At 47.9% G+C, this 20,628-nt stretch overlaps 1 protein-coding gene across 13 annotated transcripts in view; it reads right to left on the reverse strand.

Moving 5' to 3' along the window:
• RALY (RALY heterogeneous nuclear ribonucleoprotein) overlaps positions 1-20,628 on the reverse strand; it is a 128,335-nt gene that overhangs the window by 22,359 nt on the left and 85,348 nt on the right. For 10 of the 13 annotated variants that reach the window (XM_023725246.1, XM_023725259.1, XM_023725268.1 and 7 more), the window contains 7 exons: positions 8,968-9,232; positions 7,562-7,634; positions 7,335-7,382; positions 5,065-5,231; positions 4,215-4,328; positions 3,808-3,992; positions 2,909-2,957 (listed from right to left, as the gene is read on the reverse strand). In XM_023725246.1, coding sequence (XP_023581014.1) covers positions 2,913-2,957; positions 3,808-3,992; positions 4,215-4,328; positions 5,065-5,231; positions 7,335-7,382; positions 7,562-7,634; positions 8,968-9,232 — 897 coding nt within the window. In that variant the 3' untranslated portion in view covers positions 2,909-2,912. Of the gene's footprint in view, positions 1-1,001; positions 1,365-2,908; positions 2,958-3,807; positions 3,993-4,214; positions 4,329-5,064; positions 5,232-7,334; positions 7,383-7,561; positions 7,635-8,967; positions 9,233-19,229; positions 20,374-20,628 lie in introns of those variants that run through there. The other 3 variants (XM_023725285.1, XM_023725243.1, XM_004370429.2) reach the window with 3 other exon arrangements.

Genomic DNA, 20,628 nt, shown 5'->3' on the forward strand with positions numbered 1-20,628 from the left:
TTCCCTCTGGGAATATGAACGTGGGGAAAACTGGCCAGTTCATGGTGGGGCCTGAATGGGAAAGATGGTGGTTAGGAGGACACGATGAGCCACATGTACACCGTGAAGAAGCAGAAGTTTGAGGGAAACCGGCCAGTTGTTACAGACAGAACATTGTCCCTACTGGACTACCTGCCTCCCAGGCAATATCTAGATAGGTCACCCAAGGTACATGCAGACAGGCCACGTGTACCTTGATGCAAACCTCCTACTGCTTTAGGTAACTTGCTATCAAAACTGCCTATGAGTGTGAAGTATGAGAAATGTTCTGTGTGGCTGAACTGTAAGGTTTATGGGTGGGGCAGAAAAGAGATGTGGCAACGAGACAGGAGAGGCCAGAGTAAGCAGGATCATGGACCCCACATTCAGGAGCAGGGGTTTTGTCCTGAAGATGAGGAGTCAGTCAGTAAATGGTTCTATGCAGGGAAAGGACACGTTTCAGAAGTAACACTGTGGTGGCTGGCGGGAAATGGGGCTGAGGAGAAGCTGAAGATTGGGAGGCTGGTGCAGGGACAAAGTCCAAGAAAAAACCACAGTGTCCTAAACCAGGACAGTGGCAGAAAAGGTGGAGGAGGAGGCAGATTCTAGAATCATTTTAGAGCTGGGGAAAAACCACACTTAGTGAGTGGCTTAGGAAAGAGATGAGGCCTCGACCTGCTACTGGGTGACGAGGTGGGTCACCGATGCCTTCACAAGCGCTTGGCACATCAGCCAGCAAGGTACTCTCATGGTCTCTGGTATATCTGACCTTCCCCAACAGCCCTACTGCCCATTTTTATCCCCTTGTTAGCCAAGGAAATTAAGACCCAGAGGGATCAGTGTTAGGCATCCCAGTCACTGTTACTGGGCAGGGAGGGGTGAAGGGGTGAGAACAGAAGAGGGGTACTGTAGACTGGCTTTCTGGTTGGGCAGGAGGGCCAGGACACCTCTGTGAGAAAATACAAACCATCCTATCTCAGAGCAGGTTGGGATCCAATCTCTTTATTGTCAGGGTCCCCTCCCTGTTGCCCCACCTTCTCCAAACCTATAGAAAAATCCCAAACCTGGGAGTGTCCTGGGGAGGGGAGGCAGAGTGTGGGGAGATCTCTGTGCTCTGCCCTCTGGCCTGAGCAATACAGACTAGGAGGGTGCATGAGGAAGGGGCAGGCTGACAGCTCCACCTAGAGAGGAAGTAGCACTGGCTGGGATGCACAGTGGGAAAGAGGTGCCTGCTGCCAGCTCTCCTCTGGTACCCACTGTGGGGAGGCACCCAGGGGTGGGTGCCCGGCTTGGGGCCTGGGATAGTGCACGCCTTTCTCCTGCCGGTAGCCATCACTCCTGTTAGGCTGAGAGAAAGGGAGACAAAGAAGAGACTAAGGCTGAGAGGAAGGCACCCTCATGATTTGACAACAGGTGATAAGGAGGAAAGGCCAGAGTTGTGTTTGCAGATGGAGATGCCCGGGCTCTGGCTCTAGCCTCACAATTTTCTGGCCATGTAACCTTAGGCGAGTTTCTCCCCCTCCTTGAACCTCCATTTCCTCATCTGAGGCCCTGTACCTCACCTTGTGAAATGGCTGAACGAGATAAAACTTAGCTTCCTTGGTAATACCAACCATGCATCTCCAAAAGGCAAGACTGCATATGCAGAATTTCCTAGCTCAACTGCTCTGGGAAGCCTTCACTTGTGGAGGATCTTATCCATGAATGTTTTAGGTATCAAGACACCTTTCTGGTAGTGCTGGTGAGACCTCCCCCTACCCAAATATGTCTTACTCTGAACATGGCCTCACGGGAATGGCATAGAGATCAGGCAAAGTTGCCGTTGGAGCCCCAGTGGCACAGTGGATAAGAGCTTGGCTGCTAACCAGAAGGTTAGCAGTTCGGATCCATCAGCTGCTCATTGGAAACCCTATGGAGCAGTTCTACTCTGTCCCATAGGGTAACTATGAGTCAAAATTGACTCTATGGCAATGGGTTATTTTATTAGGTTTGGCCTGGCTTTTCTCTAGGGAAGGGCAGAGTAGGGTGGTGAACAGTGGCAAGAGTGAGCTTTGAGGCCATACACCACTGGTTTAAATCTAGGCTCTACCAATTACTACTTTGAGATCTTGTGAGATATGTGTAGCTCCTGCACCTTCCAGCACCTCAGTTTCCACATCTTGTTATGTTGACACAATCATAACCTTGCAGGGTTGCTGCAGATTAAATCAGATAAAGTAAGTACAGCTCCTGGCACACAGGGAACTTCCTCCCCATGACGGGAGCCAGTCCATGCCCCTTAGCCTGGCATGTAAGACCTTTCATAATTGGTCCTCTGATGATGTGCAGCTTCCTCTCTCTGCTCTGCAGAGCTGGGGCTGCAGCCACAGGAGGCTCTTGGCTGTTCCCCACCCAGGAAGCTCTGTCACACCTCTGTGCCTCTGCTTATGCTATCCCGTTGGTGTGGAATGCTTCTCCCTCAATCACAAGCAGGCTCAGCTAGACAGCACTTCTTCCCCCACAACCCTCTCTGAGGCCCTAGCTAAGTCAGGCTTCCCCTCTGGCGCTCCCAGCCCCTGGGCTTCCTTCTATTGTTGTCCTGCTCATACTGGGTGCTAATAGTTTGTGTTAACCTCCACCAGCCCATGAGCTCCTCAAGGGTGGAGACAGGCAACATGGCTCAGAGTGTGCTGAGGTAGGCCTGGCTAGCACATCCCCTCAGCCTACCAAGCCCCAACCACAAAGCGGAGTGGTAGGATGGCAGGGAATGGAGGGGCCTTAAGTCCCAGACACAGGGCTATCCTACCAGGTCTGCTTCATGATGCTCCCTGCCCATCCCAGGGAAAGACATGGCCACCTAGGACCAGCACTTCACTGCTTTCCCACACCCTGCCCACCAGGACCCCCGTACCTGCCTACTGCAAGGCCCCATCCTCTGCATCTGTGTCCTGGCTGTGCTCCTGGTAGGGAGGAGGCAACAAGAGACCATACATCACTCACTGAAAGCTCTGAGTCCTGCTCTGGGCCATCTGCCCAGAAGGACCCTGGGCCCGAAACATAGTGGGGATGAGGCACAGCCAAGGGAACTGACTATAGGGCCAGCCTAAACAAGGCTGGCTTGGGATCCTGAGAGCCCCACAGGAGAGATAAAGGACCACTTAAGGGAGTCCGGGCAGTTTTCTCTACACAGAAAGACCTTCTTGGATTGGAGCAGGCTGAAAGTCTTGTAGAGTGGGGAGCTTCCCATCTTTGGGGCGGCTATGCCTTCGTTAAGGCCTTACAGACACTACTATGCCCACAGAGGAAGATAAAGTACCAACCAGGTTCAAAGAAAGGGAGACAAGCTGGGTGTGAGAAAGACCTCTTGACTGTCATGACCATAAACCCATCTGTCCTCGTGCTGGAACCCAGCAGTGATGAAAAGGAAAAAGCCCAGACTCAGTGAAGAAGTCTGGGCTCAAATCCAGCTTCAGCCCTTATTAGCTCTATGAGGCTCTAATTCCTCTGTGCCTCAGTTTCCTTACAGAATGAAATGTTAGAAGAGAAATACTTTGCATGGCACAGGGCAGTTGTTAAGGTTAAATGAAGGATGAAAGTGGTGCTTCTGACTGGTAGTTAAAATAGGCAACTACTCCCTACTTATTCCTCCCTCTTCCCCACAGGACTAGAAGCCCTGGGAAAGAGGAAGAAGGGAGCTCACAGAGAGGCCGGCCTGCTCAGAGGCTCCCCCTCCACTAAGGCCCTCCTGCCACTAGGAGTACAAAGCCCAATCCCAGCCCCATCCAACCATGCCCGTGGCCAGGCTCTCACCAGCTCTTCCTCGCTGTGTGTCAGCAGCCCCTCCTCATCACCGTCATCTCGAGCCTGTGCTTCTCCCTGGGGCGTGCCTGCCTCAGAAGCTGTGTCCTCTTGGGGGGCTGGCGGCCGGCTATTACCACCACTACTGCCACTGCCACTGGCACTGGCACTGGCACTGTCACCTTTCTTCTTGCCATCTTGAGAAGGGGTGGGAGGAAATAAAATTCAGCCTCAGGCAACTGCCCAAGGCAGCACCTTAGAGGAAGGTAGGCCTCAGCATAGTGGATCCAGATGGGCCCAGGTCTGCAGACTTCTGAGGATTGGAGGCCCTCCAGCCCCTCTTCCCCCAGTGCACTGTCTCCCCCGCTCTGCCCTGTGCTCCTGGTCATTGAGCTAGGTGAGGACCCTTGGGGACTGACCTGGGTTGGCCTTTTGCTCCTCAGCAATCTGCTCCAGGCGGCCCAGCAAGGCATCAATGTTGGACTTGATCTGCGTCAACTCTGTCTTGATGGTCTGCAGCTCACTGCTCTTTACTGGGAATAGAGGAGGGACAGAGCTGTCGTGGGGGATGTGGGAATTTGACACTAACACAAGACCCCACACCTATTCTGTCAACTAGGAAGGCTGGCAGGCCAGCGGCAGGAACTGCCCTTGTCTACTATTCTTTTACTGGCCAGGGAAAAGCTGGAGCTGCCTGGGGCTTCCTCCTGTGACTCCCTGGAGGCCATCCCTACAGTGACCAGCCCACACTACTGAACCTGGATGTCTTTTTCTCCACACCTCTCAACTCTAAAGGAGACGAGGGATGAACAAAAATGCAGGTGTGGTGTACATATCTGTGTGCACCTGAGCAAGTGTGTGTGTGTCTTTGCTTGTGTTATATAGGGTGCTGTCTTTCAAAGTGTGCAAATGTGGGTCTTTTGCAATCAGACTTCCCAGATGCCTGTGTGGTGCACCCACTGACCACCGTATGTGTACAACAGAATGAAGGTGGAGTAGTGGGCCTGTCCTTGTTCTTACTAGAGAAAAGACAACCCCATCTCACAGCACTGACTCTGCATGCCCAACCCAAGACCCTCCTCCCCAAACGTCAGCCTTTTCCTCTTAGAAATGCATGAAAATACGCACTTGGTTGTGTTAGAGCTGAGAGCTGCAGAACTGTGAGAGATTTGTTCTCTTTATCTATTTTCCAATGTAAAAAAATGTGATTCTATTACTTTGCTAATGACAAAAATGAAAATTATCTAGGAAGAAGAGATAGTCACTCACACTTGATCTTGGCTGAGCTGGTGGTGATGGCAGTGGAGCGGGCAAAGAGCTTGACAGGTATGGTGGTTTTGACACGCCGGACCAAGGGGACCGTGACCCGGGGTCGCTTCACGGGGACCGCCCTGGGCACTGGCACTGGTGACAGGCGGCCCCGATAGTCGAAGAGCCTGTGAGGGCAAACGGGCCAGAGGCTGCAGTATGGCTCGTGGCCGCCAAGAGGTACTGTGGTTCTGGCCCAACCTGTGCATGGCTGGTGTGGGGGCTGGATGTCCAGCTCTGCACGCCTCTGCCTGCTCCCAACAAGCCCTGGGGTGACAAGGAAGGGCTTCTGGACCCCGATGGCTGCTGGAATCTTCACTAAATCCACCTCTCCTACCAGCCAGGACAGGTAACGGTAGGTGAGGTGGCAGATGGTAGTGGTTATGTCCCCATTCAACAGAGACGCAAACTGAAGACGAGCCCCCAAGAAGGAACTTTCCCTAGATCACTCTGACATGCAGGCCTGCTCTATTATATGACATTGTTTCTGCTCAGTCAACTGCCACCCCAACCTCTGGTCAGAGTTTGCACATCTCTCCAAAGTAGCATGAATCCCCAGCTAGGGACAGAAGGCGGGCGGGGGGGGCTATCCCCGAGCCTACCTGAGCCTCAGTTTTCCCAACTGCCTAATAAGGATGGCTACCCCAGATCCTGTGTCTCCCCCTTCACCGAGGCTACTGTGAGGGTACAGCATGAGAGAACTTGGTTAAAAAACACACTTTAGAAAGTGAGATAGGTAAAAGGTGAGGGTCTCAGACAGCCAGAGGTACTGAGACCTTCACCTCTGGGGCCCATGACCTCAGAGACATGAGGCTGGAGTCCTGGCTCCTCTCCTTATTCTGGGCCCTCTTGATCACCCCACCCTTCTGACTCCACTTCAGAGAAAGAGGCCAAAAGGCCCACGGGCATGCATCAAGCTTGTGCAGGCAAACCATAGGCCAGGGCTCCCGACTGTGTGCTGTCCCCAGTGTTGTCACCCAGGCATCTCCGGGGGGGCCTCTCTTCCTGCTAACTGAGGCAGAAACTCAGTTAGTCTGAGAAGAGTCTCTCCTACCACATCTGCTGCTACTACCTTTCCACAGGGAACAACAGCCTCAGGGAAGACCTTGGGGCCACTTTCCTGGTGACAGCCAGGAGACCTGCCCTCACTGGGCAATCTGACACCCATTCCATGACACTCCTTTGTCCAGGAAACCCCTTGCTTGGGGTGATGATGGCTGGAGACAGAGAGTCTCTGGGAAGGGATCCAGTCCTGAACCCTGCATTTCTGCCCCCAAGGGGAGGGGGCGGCTCTGGCCTTGGTCAGAATCACTGAACCACAGAATCCCAGAGCTGGAGGGGCCCTGAAAGATCACCTGGTGCAAGCCCATTTCACTGACCGGGAAGGGGATTTGCCCAAAATCACATAATCCATTCAGTGGCATAGCTGAGATTAGCAACTAGGTCTTCTGACTCCAAGGCTAGGGCACTTTCCACTATACCACACTGTCTCCTGAAACCATGCACAGGTGAGAAAACCAAGGCTCAGGGAGGTTCTGTTTGTCCTGGGCAGTCTGGTGTGGAGGAAGGGAAGCAGGGAGGAAGAGAGGTTCGGGCCAGTCCTTATCATGATTTCTACTTGACAATGTGGCTGGTGCTGTTTGCTCGAGTGAAAGCTCACAGCCTCAAGACTAGGGTCTGGACAGGCTTGGGGGTAAAGGGTGGACCACAGCCTACCAGGGATTAATTCAGACTCCAAATGGCTACTGGCCTAAATGGCTGCTGGCCTCCTGGTATAAATATTAAGGCCAAGAGGCTCAGACTAAGCTCTTGGGTTCCCTTCCCCTAGTCAGGACACCTCAGAGAGGTAAGGAAGCGGAAAAGCAGGAGTGCGAGGGTATGATCTCCCTGCAACCCATCCTGTGCCCTGTTCTGTATTCCAACTGGCTACGTTTACATGTCCCTTGGCTATACAGTCCCCACAAGTCTCACTCAAGGACTAGGAAGAGGAAGGGCAGTCAGAGAGTAGAGACACTGGTGTGGTGTGGTGGTGGAAGCTCTGGCCTGGGCACCAGCAGAACTGGATCCTAGTCCCAGCGCTGTCACTGATTTGCTGAGCAACCTTGGGCAAATGCCTGTTCACATCTGGGCTCCAGTTCCCATTTGGAGGACTGAGTGGGCTACACCAGCAATCTCTCAGGACCCTTCCAGCTTGGCTGTTTCATGCCTGGGCACGCCCCTCCCCTGCTCACCTGTCGTAGAAGTCGTCCCGGTAGTAATCATAGTCAAAGCTGTAGCCACTGGGGAAACAAAGGGGAGAGGGCCGGCGCTTAGGGATGGCCACTCAGCCCACTCTCCACAGGCCCTCATCTCTGAACTCCTCCCAACAAGTTCAAGGCTCAGCACACCGTCACCACCAGAATTCACTCCCTCTGTGGAAAGAGGGACCAATCCCACCCAGACAGACAGAACACCCCACCTGTATATGGCAGATGCTGCTCTCTTTAGCCCCTTGGGTCTGTTGGGCTTGGGCTCTCCAGCCATGTTGATGTCTGTGTGGAGGGACGACGTAGAGTCAGAATGCTAGCATGACAGCAGCACCCCTAAATACACATCACCCTCAGGCACATGCAGATGTCTAACAATGTACATGCTTAAAGGTACACATCAGCTTTACTCACACATTATACACTAATATACACTCATATAACAAAGCTCTTCATACATTTAGTCTTCAAACACTAGACTTGTACCAAGACATCATATGGATATGTCTATTTACATATTCACATATATTTAGATACACACATGCTCACAAGCAGATCACACATACACACCACGCACATCACACGTATACATGTTCTCATGTAGTCACATACACCAGGCACACAGGAATACATATACAGACATACCTTACACATCCATGTAACAAAGTCACATGTATAGGTAACATATCACTCCCAAGCACACTCAGACTTAGCTCCAATATCATACGCATAACTCCCCACACACAAATGAACGAATATACATTCATACAATGTTCTACCAAACATCTTTATGCCCAGAATGCTGCTTAGTACATGACAGGAACTCAGTAAATATTTGATAAATGAATATATACATACCTGCTTACACACTCAAATCTGACATACATACACACTATACATGTACACGTGAAGCTACGTGCCACATATTCTCCACGTGCTCACATTCTCATGAATACATTATTAGACATCCCTTCTCAAACGTACTTATATACACAAAAGTACGTACACATACACAGTGTACACACTCAAGGGCAGACCTCGAGAATGGTCATAGACATGTATCTAACACCAAGGCCAAGGATACCTGCTTTGTTCTTGTGCTCCTAGCTCCACCTACTGACTCTCAGAAAGGGTTCTAACCTAAGTCACCCGTAGCCCACTGTGGCTGTGCTAGTCCACTCTTTTTCCTTTCTCTGCATTTTAACTGGAACTGTAAGGCTCATCATTAAGAGGCACCAGGAGAGAAGGGGGAGCCCGGGTGGTGCAGTGGTTAAGAGCTCAGCTGCTAACCAAAATGTCAGCAATTCGAATCCACCAGCCACTCCTTGGAAACCCTATGGGGCAGTTCTACTCTGTCCTACAGGGTCACTATGAGTCAGAAATGACTCGATGTTAACAGGTTTGGTTTGGGTTTTTGGGAGAGAAGGGCAGGACAAAAGCGTTTTCCAGGGGCTTCTAAAATTCTCCCCTACAGGCATCAATTTTATAAGTATCTAATTTATAAGTTATAAAATCTCAGCAGTGGTACTGGTGGAGGGAAACGGAAAAGAGGACTAAGAGGGGAGCTTGTCCTGACGGTGACCCTAGGAGCAGGGTTGTGGAGAGAGACTTAACTTACCCAGTGTCTGCCCGGCCAGCACTCGCCCATTCTCTCCCAGCACAGCTGCCCGGGCATGGCGCTCATTGGCATACTGGACAAAGGCATAACCCTTGTGTACGGAGCAGCCGGCCACGCGGCCATACTTGGAGAAGATGGTTTCCACATCTGACTTCTTCACCACAGCTGTGTTGAGGTTTCCAATGAAGACCCGAGAGTTGATGGATTTGGGGTCATTCTTGTTGGTGACGTTGCTTGTCTGAATCTTCAAGGACATGGTGGCCACCTGTACAGAGAGAGTCACCGTGAGGCTGGGTCCTCAGGTTAGGCTCAAGGGCTGTCTGTGGCTCATATCCTGGTTTCTTCCCGTCTACACATAATCAATTCTTCTCTTCCTACACGTAACCCTACAGTACCTAGGCTCCCTGCTTTTGCTCACCTTGTTGTCTTGTCATATTACCAAGAAGGTGCCACTTACTGGCTACAGATCTCAGGCTTCATACTTTACATGTTCCCTCATTTGGTACTTACACGGTAAAAGAGCTACCATATCTTACAAGTGAGGAAACTCACCGTCAGAGAGGTCATAATGCTAATGAATGGCAGGGTGGGGATTTGAACCCTGGTCTGTTCAACTCCAATTCTTTTAAACTTGCTCCTCCTTTAACGCTCATCTCAAATGTCACCCCATTCAGGATCTAAAGATTTTGAAGATTTTCCATAGCTTCGTTTATTCTGCTCCATTAATCTAGAACCATGGCAGAGTTCACATAGCAACTGCAATTAGTGTTCGCTCCAGAACAATATCAGATTATGAAAACTGCTCACAGTCTGATCCAAACATGGACCTAACTATGACTGACTTTATTAAAACCATCCATTTTAAAAAAGTTTGCCAAGCCTCACAGTGAGCCAAGAATGGCATACAATATTGAATAACCTCAGGACCCCATGAAATGAGTATTATTATTATTCACACTTTACTGGAAACTGAGACTCTGACAAGTTCACTAACTTGTCAATAATGGGCATTCAAACTCAGTTCAGTTTGTCCCTAAAGCCCCTTTCTTTCAACTTTATATCTCTGCTTACCAGAGTAATTTAAATAGTATAGTAAGTCAACATATTTATCTGAGAATTATTTTTAATAAATTAACTTTTTAGAGTTAGTTTTTTATATTATACAAATTTTATTGTTTGGCTTCGAGATCATACTGTATCTATTCTTCGCTCTCTATGCCCTAACAATGTCGTTTACCTCAAAGGGCTGTACAAATCTCTCCTACTACCTTCCTTGGACAGGTTACACCTGGGCATAGGCTTCAGGGGAAGAGAAGGCTCATTCTGAGCAGGAAAGACCTGAAGTTAGCCTTGGCATTTATACTTCCTGACCCAGTCTTCTACTTATTGGCATGAGTTAGTGCAATTCCCTTTCTGGAACACTCCCACCTCAGTGAACCAACCCTAAAGCCATTTCAAGGTCATTGATGGATCAGTGATAGAATTCTTGCCTTCTATGCAAGAGCTCCAGGTTTGACTTCCAGCCAACATACCTCATGCACAGCCACCATTCGTCACTGGTGGACTGTGTGTTGCTATGATGCTAAACACGTTTCAGCAGAGCTTCTAGACTAAGAAAGGCCTGGTGATATACTTCTTAAAATCAGCCAATGAAAATCCTATGGAGCACAATGGTCCAGTCTGCAACCAATCATGGGGATGGCACAGGACCTGACCCCCTTTTATTCCATTGTGCATGGGGTGGCCATAAATTGGGGGCTGACTTTTGATGGCAGCTAAAAACAACAAAGCCATTTCAGATGCTACAAGCAGCATGTATGAAAACTCTAATCAGCCTAGGCTGACTGTAAACACCAGGTTATTAACCTAATATTTCTGGGCAGAGCGGAATTCTTTCAACCAGAGAAAAGTGAGCATAAGCTGGGGAATCTGTGTCTGTTGTTTTTCTCCGAAATCCTCTTAGCCTGGGAGATAGTACCTTCTGACCAGCAGGTGGCACTGTCTGCAAGGAAACCACAGGATAGATTTGAGAATGTGGTGAAGGAAACTGCTCCTAGAGCTGGGCTTGCAGTAAACTCAATACACTGGGGTCAGTTGCTGAGAGGGTGCCACCACTGCTACTGAGGGCAAAATGAGCTCCCTTGTTGTTGACAGGTGCCATTGACTTTGTTCTGACTCACAGCAACCCTATGTACAACAAAACAAAACACTGCCCAGTCCTGTGCCATCCTCACAGTCACTGTTATGCTTGAGCCCACTGCTGCAGCCACTGTGTCAATCCATCTCAGTAAGGGTCTTCCTCTTTTTTGCTGTCTCTCCACTTTACCAAGCATGATGTCCTTCTCCAGGGACTGGTCCATCCTGATAACATGTCCAAAGTATGTGAGTCAAAGTCTCACCATCCTCGCTTCCAAGGAGCACTCTGCTATACTTCTTCCAAGACAGACTTGTTCGTTCTTCTGGCAGTCCACAGTATATTCAATATTCTTTGCCAACACCATAATTCAAAGGCACCAATTCTTGGGTCTTCTTTATTCACTGCCGAGCTTTCACATGCATATGAGGCGAATGAAAGCACCATGGCTTGGGTCAGGCCTACCTTAGTCCTTAAAAGTGACATCCTTGCTTTTGAACACTTTATATAGGTCTTTTGCAGTGGATTTGCCCAATGCAATGTGTCGTTTGATTTCCTGACTGCTGCTTCCATGGACACTGATTGTGGATCCAAGTAAAATGAAATCCTTGACAACATCAATCTTTTCTCTATTTATCATCATGTTGCTTATTGGTCCAGTTGTAAGGATTTCTGTTTTATGTTGAGGTATAATCCATACTGAAGGCTGTATACACTCTTTGATCTTCATCAGTAAGTGCTTCAAGTCAAGGTTGTCTCATCTGCATATCACAGGTTGTTGAGTCTTCCTCCAATCCTGATGCCACATTTTTCTTCATACAGTCCAGCTTCTTGCATTACCTGATCAGCATACAGACTGAGGAAGTATGGCGAAAGGATACAACCCTGTTACACACTTTTCCTGACTTTAAACCACACAGAACTGACTCTTGGTCTATGTACAGGTTCCTAATGAGCACAAATAAGTGTTCTGGAATTCCCATTCTTCGCAATATTACCCATAATTTGTTACGAGCCACACAATCAAATACCTTTGCATAGAACCACCTGACATCAGCAATAATATCCCCCATTCCATGTCCTCTCCTGAATCCGGCTTGAATTTCTGGCAGTTCCCTGTTGATATACTGCTGCGACTGCTTTCGAATGATCTTCAACAAAATTTTGCTTGTGTGTGATATTAATGATATTGTTCCACAATTTCTGCATTCTGTTGGATCACCTTTCTTGAGAATAGGCATAAACATGGATCTCTTTCAGTTGGTTGGCCAGGCAGCTGTCTTTCAAATTTATTGGCATAGACGAGCGAGTACTTCTAGTGCTGCACCTGTTTGTTGAAACCTCTCAATGGGTAGTCTGTCAATTCCTGAAGCCTTATTTTTCACGTCTTTAGTGCAGCTTGGACTTTTTCCTTCAGTGCCATCGGTTCTTAATCACACACTACCTCCTGAAATTCTTTTTGGTACAGTGTATTCCTTCCATCCACTTGTGAATCCTTCAATATTGCAACCCCAGGCTTGAATTTTTTCTTCAGTTCTTTCAGCTTGAGAAATGCCGAACCTGTTCTTCACTTTTGGTTTTCTAACTCCAGGTCTTTGCATATTTCATTATAATACTTTGTCTTCTCAAGCTGCCCTTTGAAATCCACTGTTCAGTTCTTTTACTTCATCATTTCTTCCATTTGCTTTAGCTGCTCTACGTTCAAGAGCAAGTTTCAAAGTCTTTTCTGACATCCATTTTGGTCTTTTCTTTCTTGTCTTTTTAATGGCCTTTTAGACTTCTTCATGTACGGTGTTTTTGATGTCATTCCACAACTCGTCTGGTCTTCGGTCATCAGTGCGCAATGCATCAAATCTATTCCTGAGATGGTCTCCAAATTCAGGTGAGATATACTCAAGGTCGTACTTTGGCTCTCACGGACTTGTTTTAATTTTCTTTAGCTTCAACTTGAACTTGCATATGACCAACTGATGGTCTGTTCCAGTCAGCCCCTGGTCTTCTGACTGAAGGTATTGAGCTTTTCCATCGTCTCTTTCCACAGATTAGCTGATTTGATTCTTATGTATTCCATCCGGCGAGATCCACGTGTAGAGTTGTCATTTACATCGTTGAAAAAAGGTTATTTGCAATGAATAAGTTGGGAAGTATGTGTGTATGTGTGTGTGCGCGCGCGCCTGAGCATTCACGCACGCGCCCTTGATGAGTGTCCACCTGGAGCACTTTCCAAGTACCTGTCCCTCAAATACTGTATAAGACCACTATTGTAAGAACTCAAGAAAAGGTTTAAACACAGAAAACATTCTTTGATGGCTATGAGGGTGGGGAGGGAGGGAGAAGATTATTCACTAACTAGATAGTAGACAAGAATTATCTTAGGTGAAGGGAAGATAGCACACACTACAGAGGAAGTCAGCACAACTGGACTAAACCAAAGCTAAGAAGTTTCCTGAATATAACAAACACTGCGAGTGACAGAGTAGCAGGGGCGGGGGTCTGGGGACCATGCTTTCAGGGGACATTTAAGTCAACTGGCATAACAAAGTTTATTAAGAAAATGTTCTACATCCGACTTTGGTGAGTGGCGTCTGGGGTCTTAAAAGCTAGCAAGTGGGCGTCTAAGATGCATCAATTGGTCCCAACCCACCTGGAGTAAAGGAGAATGAAGAACACCAAAGTCACAAGGAAAGTATTAGTCCAAGAGACAGAAAGGGCCACATAAACCAGAGACTCCATCAGCCTGAGACCAGAAGAACTAGATGGTGTCCAGCTACCACCAATGACTGCCCTGACAGGGAACACAACAGAGTCCCTGATGGAGCAGGAGAAAAGTGGGGTGCAGAACTCAAATTCTAGTAAAAAGACCAGACTTAATGGTCTGACTGAGACTGGAGGAACCCTGGAAAGCATGGCCCGCAGACTCTCTGTCAACCCAGAACTAAAACAATTCCCGAGGCCAACTCTTCAGACAAAGACTAGACTGGACTATGGGACATAAAATGATATTTGTGAAGAGTGTGCTTCTTAGCTCAAGTAGATACATGAGACCAAATGGGCAGCTTCTGTTCGGAGGTAAGATGAGAAGGCAGAGAGGGTCAAGAACAGGTTGAATGGACGCGGGAAATCAGGGGTGGAAAGGAGGAGTGTGCTGTCACAGTATAGGGAGAGCAATTAGGGTCACGTAACAATGTATGTATAAATTTTTGTATGAGAGACTAGCTTGAATTGTAAACTTTCACTTAAAGTACAACAATTAAAAAAAAAAAGAAAAAAAAGCCAAGTACCCATCCTGAATTCCCATCTAAACAGTCCCAATCTGCTTTCAAGGCCTGCACGCTCCTCTGGAGTCAGGCTGTGTTGGAGGTGTGTACTCCCTAGACCCAAGGGAGTAGTTATTTGTGGGGTTGTGGAAAGAGCTTGGACAAACAGCTTGAGTGTCTACATGTATGTCCACAAGGCCCCTTGAAGTGAAGGGTGGAGTTAGGGGTGGGAAATGAAAGAAGGCAGGCCCAGACCAGTTCTCCCTGAACTGCCAGGTTCAGGTAGAGGATACTCAAGAGTCCAAGAATTTGAAATTCAAACACGGTCTTCCAGGTAATGAACACAGTCACCAATTTGTTAGCTTCACGTATAACTTGCAAATATTTAGACACTGTATGTGGGTCTCCACTTGTACTCTTGACCTGCCCTGCAAATGTTAGAGGCAGGCCTGACAAAGCCTGGCACATAGGAAGTGCTCAATAAATGTTAGTTAGGGAGGAAGTGGTAAGGATAATGTCCCAGGAGGTAGTGAGAAGAGCTAGCTGTGGCCCTGCCTTAAGCGGTGGGGCCCACTGGGGACAGGGGTCCCAGGTACCACCTTTTCTAGTCTCTGGCCTAAACATCCACCACTGCAGACCAACCATCCCCAGCTCAGTGCCCCCACCCAATTCTTTCTTGGCTCTTCAAGGTCTCCCCCTTGCTTAGAGTGGGAGCCCTAGAAAATACTGACATCCTGTGGAGCAGAAGCTGCTTGACTTGATAAGTGATTTTCTTCCCTGGACCAAGCTCTGCCTCACAGACTATCTGTGTAATTAAGAGCAAGGTATCTGCAGCCCCCAGAAGCCTCATGCTTAGCAGAGTTGAGAAGAGGCGGGTAGAGGGATTGTTCTTAATGGGGAGGAGAAAGAACCAGACTTGTTCCCAGAGACTTCTGCAATGTTAGACTAGTAGGGACCTTAATGAGCATGGAGCTTATTTATATGCCCTCACTCTGAGGAACAGAGGGAAGGGACTTGAACAGGATGCCAGTCAGTGAGTAACAGAGCCAAGATGACCCATGGGTCCTCTGACTCTAAGTCTAGGGCTCTCACATTCCATTTTTCTTTTTGGGTTGGTGAGAGACCCCAGGACAGCAAGGAGCTGGAAGGGGGCAGTCTAGATATGCTATGTTTAAGAAAACTGGAGGCTGGCTCCCAAGTAAGTGGCTTCACCTTTACCTGCTGGAGAAACAACTGCTGCATAAAAGCTAGGCCCTTAAGCTAATTAAAACCCACAAGGAATACAGATGCAAATTATGGTGTTGGCGAAGAATACTGAATATACCACGGACTGCCAGAAGAAAGAACAAATCTGTCTTGGAAGAAGTATAGCCAGAAGGTTCCTTAAAAGGGAGGATGGTGAGACTTCATCTTACATAGTTTGTACATGTTACCAGGAGGGACCAGTCCCTGGAGAAGGACATCATGCTTGGTAAACAGAGGGTCAGCAAAAAAGAGGAAGACCCTCAGTGAGATGGACTGACCCAGGGGCTGCAACACTGGGCTCAAACATAGCCAACGACTGTGAGGACGGTGTAGGACTGGGCAGTGTTTCGTTCTGTTGTACACAGGGTTGCCCTGAGTCAGAACCGACTCAATGGCACCTGACAAAAACAACAGGGACACAGGCTTTGAAATGCAATTTACAGCTCAAATGGATGGCCTCGCTTCTCCAGGCTAATAAGAGCAGAGGAAATTTGGCAAAAATAAATCGTTTTTCCCAACTGAAACATTTCAGATAGAAAACTACATTTTGGAATACAGGAACCAAGCCTGAACATGTGGAAAAATGTAAAGGTAGAAAAGCTCCAAAAGGCATCTCTACCCCTGAACTTTGGAAAAATGAGACCCCTAGAGGACCTATAATACAAGCGTCAACAATGTTCCAGAGACTTTACATACCTCAACTTATTAATCCTTACAATAGCCTGGCAGGGAGGTATTTTAGATGGCTCAGAGAGGCAAAGTAACTGGTTAACAGACCAAAGCCAGAACTGGAACCTAGGTCTGTTTGACTCAGAAAACCTATGTATAGCGTTGGGTACTGATTCCCACGGTGGAAGTATGTTACCAAGTCAGTCACATCTCCTTGGTCCTTGTCCCCTCCCCTTTCCTACTACAATACCTCAAGTTTGCACAGGATTTCAGTGAACAAAGTCAGTTAATATCCTTTATCCTGACATTGCTAGTTCCATCTTAGAGATAAAGAAGCTGAGGATCAGCAAAGTTAAGTAACTTACTTAAGGTCACCCAGCTTGTGAGGCTTGAGTAGCTAGGGCGCTGAATTTAGGCTTCTTGTTCTCCTGTGAGACCTGCTTACACTCTAAATGTCACTGTCTCAATAACTGTCCTAAAAGCCTCTGGCTTTATTATACCACCCCCTGGGTCCTCCCATTCCTGCCAAGCAGATCAAGTCTAGTCTGCAGCCTGACCGTTGAGGCACTCGACCATCAGAACACTCACTCCCTCAACTCTGTAAATTCTCCCCAGACCCTGACCTTTCCTCTTGAAATTCTCATTTCAAAGGAGGAGCTGCTACTGCTCTTGATCCTGTTGTCCCCAGTGCTGTTTAGAGCCTCTGTCTGGGCCAGTTCTGCTGGATACCTCCTGGCCTTATTCTCCAGCATGGGGACAAGGGTCAAGCCAGCCGTGGTCAGCCCTCTGCCCTTAGATAACCCTGGGGACGTCTGGGTGGTTTTGACAGAAAATAGCTATCAGCGACAGGGAGGTTATTTCTGGAGAAACCAGGCAGTTAGACTGATTAGTGCCCAGGGCCTCCTTGGTCCAGAGGCTCCTGGTTACCAGGTGGCCAGGGATGACAGAACATCTATTAATCTCATTAAACTTGCCAGGCCCAAGCTCATTAGCACTGCACAAATGATCATTACTGGCCAGACAGAACTAATTTCCCAAGAAGTGCTCCTTGACCATTCCACTCCCATGAGAAACACCACCTCCCAGGAACTGAGGGTTCCCGGGGTGAGTGCAAGTGTAAGGGCTGCAGGCTATACGGGTCCAGGAGGCTTGGTCCTGGCTCTGCTACTCTTAGTCTTGCAACGTTTAACAAGTCATGTAACTTCTCTGAGCTTCATCATGAAAACATCATCTTTTCCCTGATGACCTTCAGATCTGATGTAAGAATCAAACAGGCTAATAAATGTATAAATGCCTTGTCACATCTATACACAGTATAAAAGGGTATGGGACTATACTTATTTCTGTTATCCAATTCTCATCCCTTTACTCATTAAACAAACATTTGAGTATTCTACTCTGTGCTGGCTAGCACCGCAGAGATGCTGGGAAGCAGAGACACTGTTTTTGTGGGCCTTGTCTTCTACTTGCTTCCCAAGCAGCTCTCTCTCTAGGAACTGTTTCTTCACTGTTCCTAATAACAAAGGAAAAATGCACATGGAACAGCAGAAACCGCACAGGCTCTGGTGTCTGCCAGGACTAAGTTCCAATCCCAGCCCTGTGACTTCAACATGTCCTTTAACCTTGCTGGGCCCCAGATTCCTCAACTACAAAATGGGAATTATACCAACCTCCCAGGACTAGGGTAAGGGTTGGAGATAATGTGTGTAAAGTGCCCGGTATAATGGCTGGCACCAGAGGTACTTGGATAAGAAACTGAATAACACAAATGCTCTATGAAAACAGATGAGTCTAGCCTGGCACACCAAGTCCTCCACATTTTCAGGCCTAACGGTTTTCACTATGCCATCTCCCAATGCTCCATACTTCATCCTGAGAATAAGGGAGTGGAGGATCTATGTATGCTTCATCCCTGCCCTAGTATCTGAAACCAAATCTGAGACTTCATAAAGGTGCCCTCTCCCATGCCTGCCCAACCACTACTGTATGGGGCTGGGGGAGGAAAGAACATTGGCCAGGGGAGGTTCAACGCCTTGCTGAATCACTCACTCTTCAGCTGTACCATAAGGTCTCTAGTCCTAGATAATAACACTGGTATCAGTATCTGGTACAACGTGAAGGGAGACCCCAAAGCAGAAAAAGGAGACAGGGCTAGGGCCTCAGGCATCTCTCCCTACAGTGTAGTCTGGGTATGTACCCCAACTCTACCCTGGCCTGTGGCCTTAGGTGAAGGCTAGCATTTGTGACAAGCACTCCTTCAAAGCTACGGGCGGAGAGGCAATAAGGGGTGGGGCGGTGACAACCTTGGGTCTACAATCCCTAATACTGAGTTAGAATTAAAATTAAAAACCAAACCCATTGTTGTAGATTCCAACTCACGGGGACCTTATAAGACAGAGTAGGACTGCCCCATACAGCCCCAAGGCTGTAATTTTTATGGAAGCAGATTGCCACATCTTTCTCCCGCACAGTAACTAATGGGTTCAAACTGCAGACCTTTCTGTTAGCAGCTGAGCACTTAACCACTGTGCCACTAGGACTCCTGAGTTAGAAATACCTATTGCTGTCAAGTCAATTTTGACGCATAGCGAGCCTACAGGACAGAACTGAACTGCCCCATAGGGTTTCCAAGGCTGTAATCTTTAACAGAAGCAGACTGCCACATCTTTCTCCGGCCAAGCAGCTTCTGGGTTCAAACAGCCTACCTTTGTTGAGCTGCTTTAACCACTTCACCACCAGGGCTCCTGTGAGTTAGAATTAGGGACCTACAAATGTTGTCAACTTTTTTTTTTTTTTTTTTGCCAAAGAAGTCATCCAAACATCTACCTACCTATCCAATCATTATTATAGACATCCAAATACTCACTGAGCTAACTATGGGCCAGGTGTTAATTAACAAATGAATTGCAAAAAAAACCACAAATGAATTGCTCATTCATCCAGCAATGGTCTGGTACCTGATCTCAAGGAACTCCCAGTCCAGCAAGGGACATACGCCATTGGTCAAGAAAACATACTGCTCTGGACTGGAGTCCACTACCCCAGAGCAGCCCAAGCAAAGCAGTCTGGGAGGTCAGAGAAGGGGCAGGAGCATCACAGAAGGCTCTACAAAAAGGAAAAGTGCTTAAGATGAAGTCCCTTGAATGGGTGGTGACATGGAGAGAGGTTATGCCTGGCAGGGGAATCTATAGGAACAGTGTACAAAATGTGTCCCCTTCTGCTCCCTGCTCCCCCTACTCTTCCCTTCCTTCTACAAGTATATTTTCAGTAAAGCTGGAAATAAAAGTTTGAAATAGGAAAAGTTTTTCAGTGCTGTCTCTTGTTCCTTTGATAAAACCAAACCCATTACTGTCAAGTCAATTCCGACTCATAGTGACCCCACAGGACAGAGCAGAACTGCTCCATAGGGTTTCCAAGGAGCAGCTGGTGGATGTGAACTGCTGACCTTTTGGTTAGCAGCCAAGCTCTTAACTACTGTGCCACCAGGGCTCCGTTCCCTTGATACATACATACTTTATTCTTGTCTTGAGGGAGAACAAAAAGGCAACACACAATTTAATATGCACAAACTTTATACCAGGCACTGTGTTGGAAGCTTTACAGGCATACTCTTTCATAATCATGATCACAACTTAATAAGTAGTATCATCCTTCACTCTACAGATGACGAAATTGAGGCTCAGAGACAGCTTAAATAATTTGTCCACAGTCATATTAAATAGCATGATTAAGATTAAAAGAACCTCAGCTTTTCTAATTCTAAAGCTGGTACTCTTCCTACTATACTAGATTGCCCCCCACTAACCCCCGACCCTACAGAAGGCTAGTCCTGACTTTGCTGCTGATATGCTAGCATGACTTTAGGTGTAAAACAAGGTTTTCGACCATGTGATCACAGAGGGCCCTTCCAGGCCTACAAGCTTGAGTGTGACAATCATTACTAACACTTACTAATAAGCACTTACTACACGCCAGGAATTGCACTAAGCCTTCTGCTTATATCTTCTGTGAGGTAAGTGATGAATTTATTGCACCCATTTCACAGACAAGTAAACTCAGGCTTTGAGCTCAGACCCACCCAAGCCAGGAAATGGCAGAGCTGGGACTGGTCTGTGTAAGACCAGAGCTAGTGCCCTTAAGTCTGGTCCATAATGGCCTCAGCTGGGGGCATGGCCCTGTATCTGTCTGAAAGCCAACCTCTTCTTCTGTCTTCCTAGCCCTTTCTGATCCTTCAGGCACAAACCCATGGGTCCTTGCTGAGGGTGCACTTTCAAGTCCAAGAGCCAGTCAGCACTTGCTGTGAGCCTGAGGGGTGGCCCCCTCCTCTTCCCATGCTTTAAGGGGCTGGCTCCTCAC

This window comes from Trichechus manatus, unplaced genomic scaffold, assembly GCF_000243295.1.
Source record: "Trichechus manatus latirostris isolate Lorelei unplaced genomic scaffold, TriManLat1.0 scaffold00008, whole genome shotgun sequence".
Classification (NCBI taxonomy): Eukaryota; Metazoa; Chordata; class Mammalia; order Sirenia; family Trichechidae; genus Trichechus; species Trichechus manatus.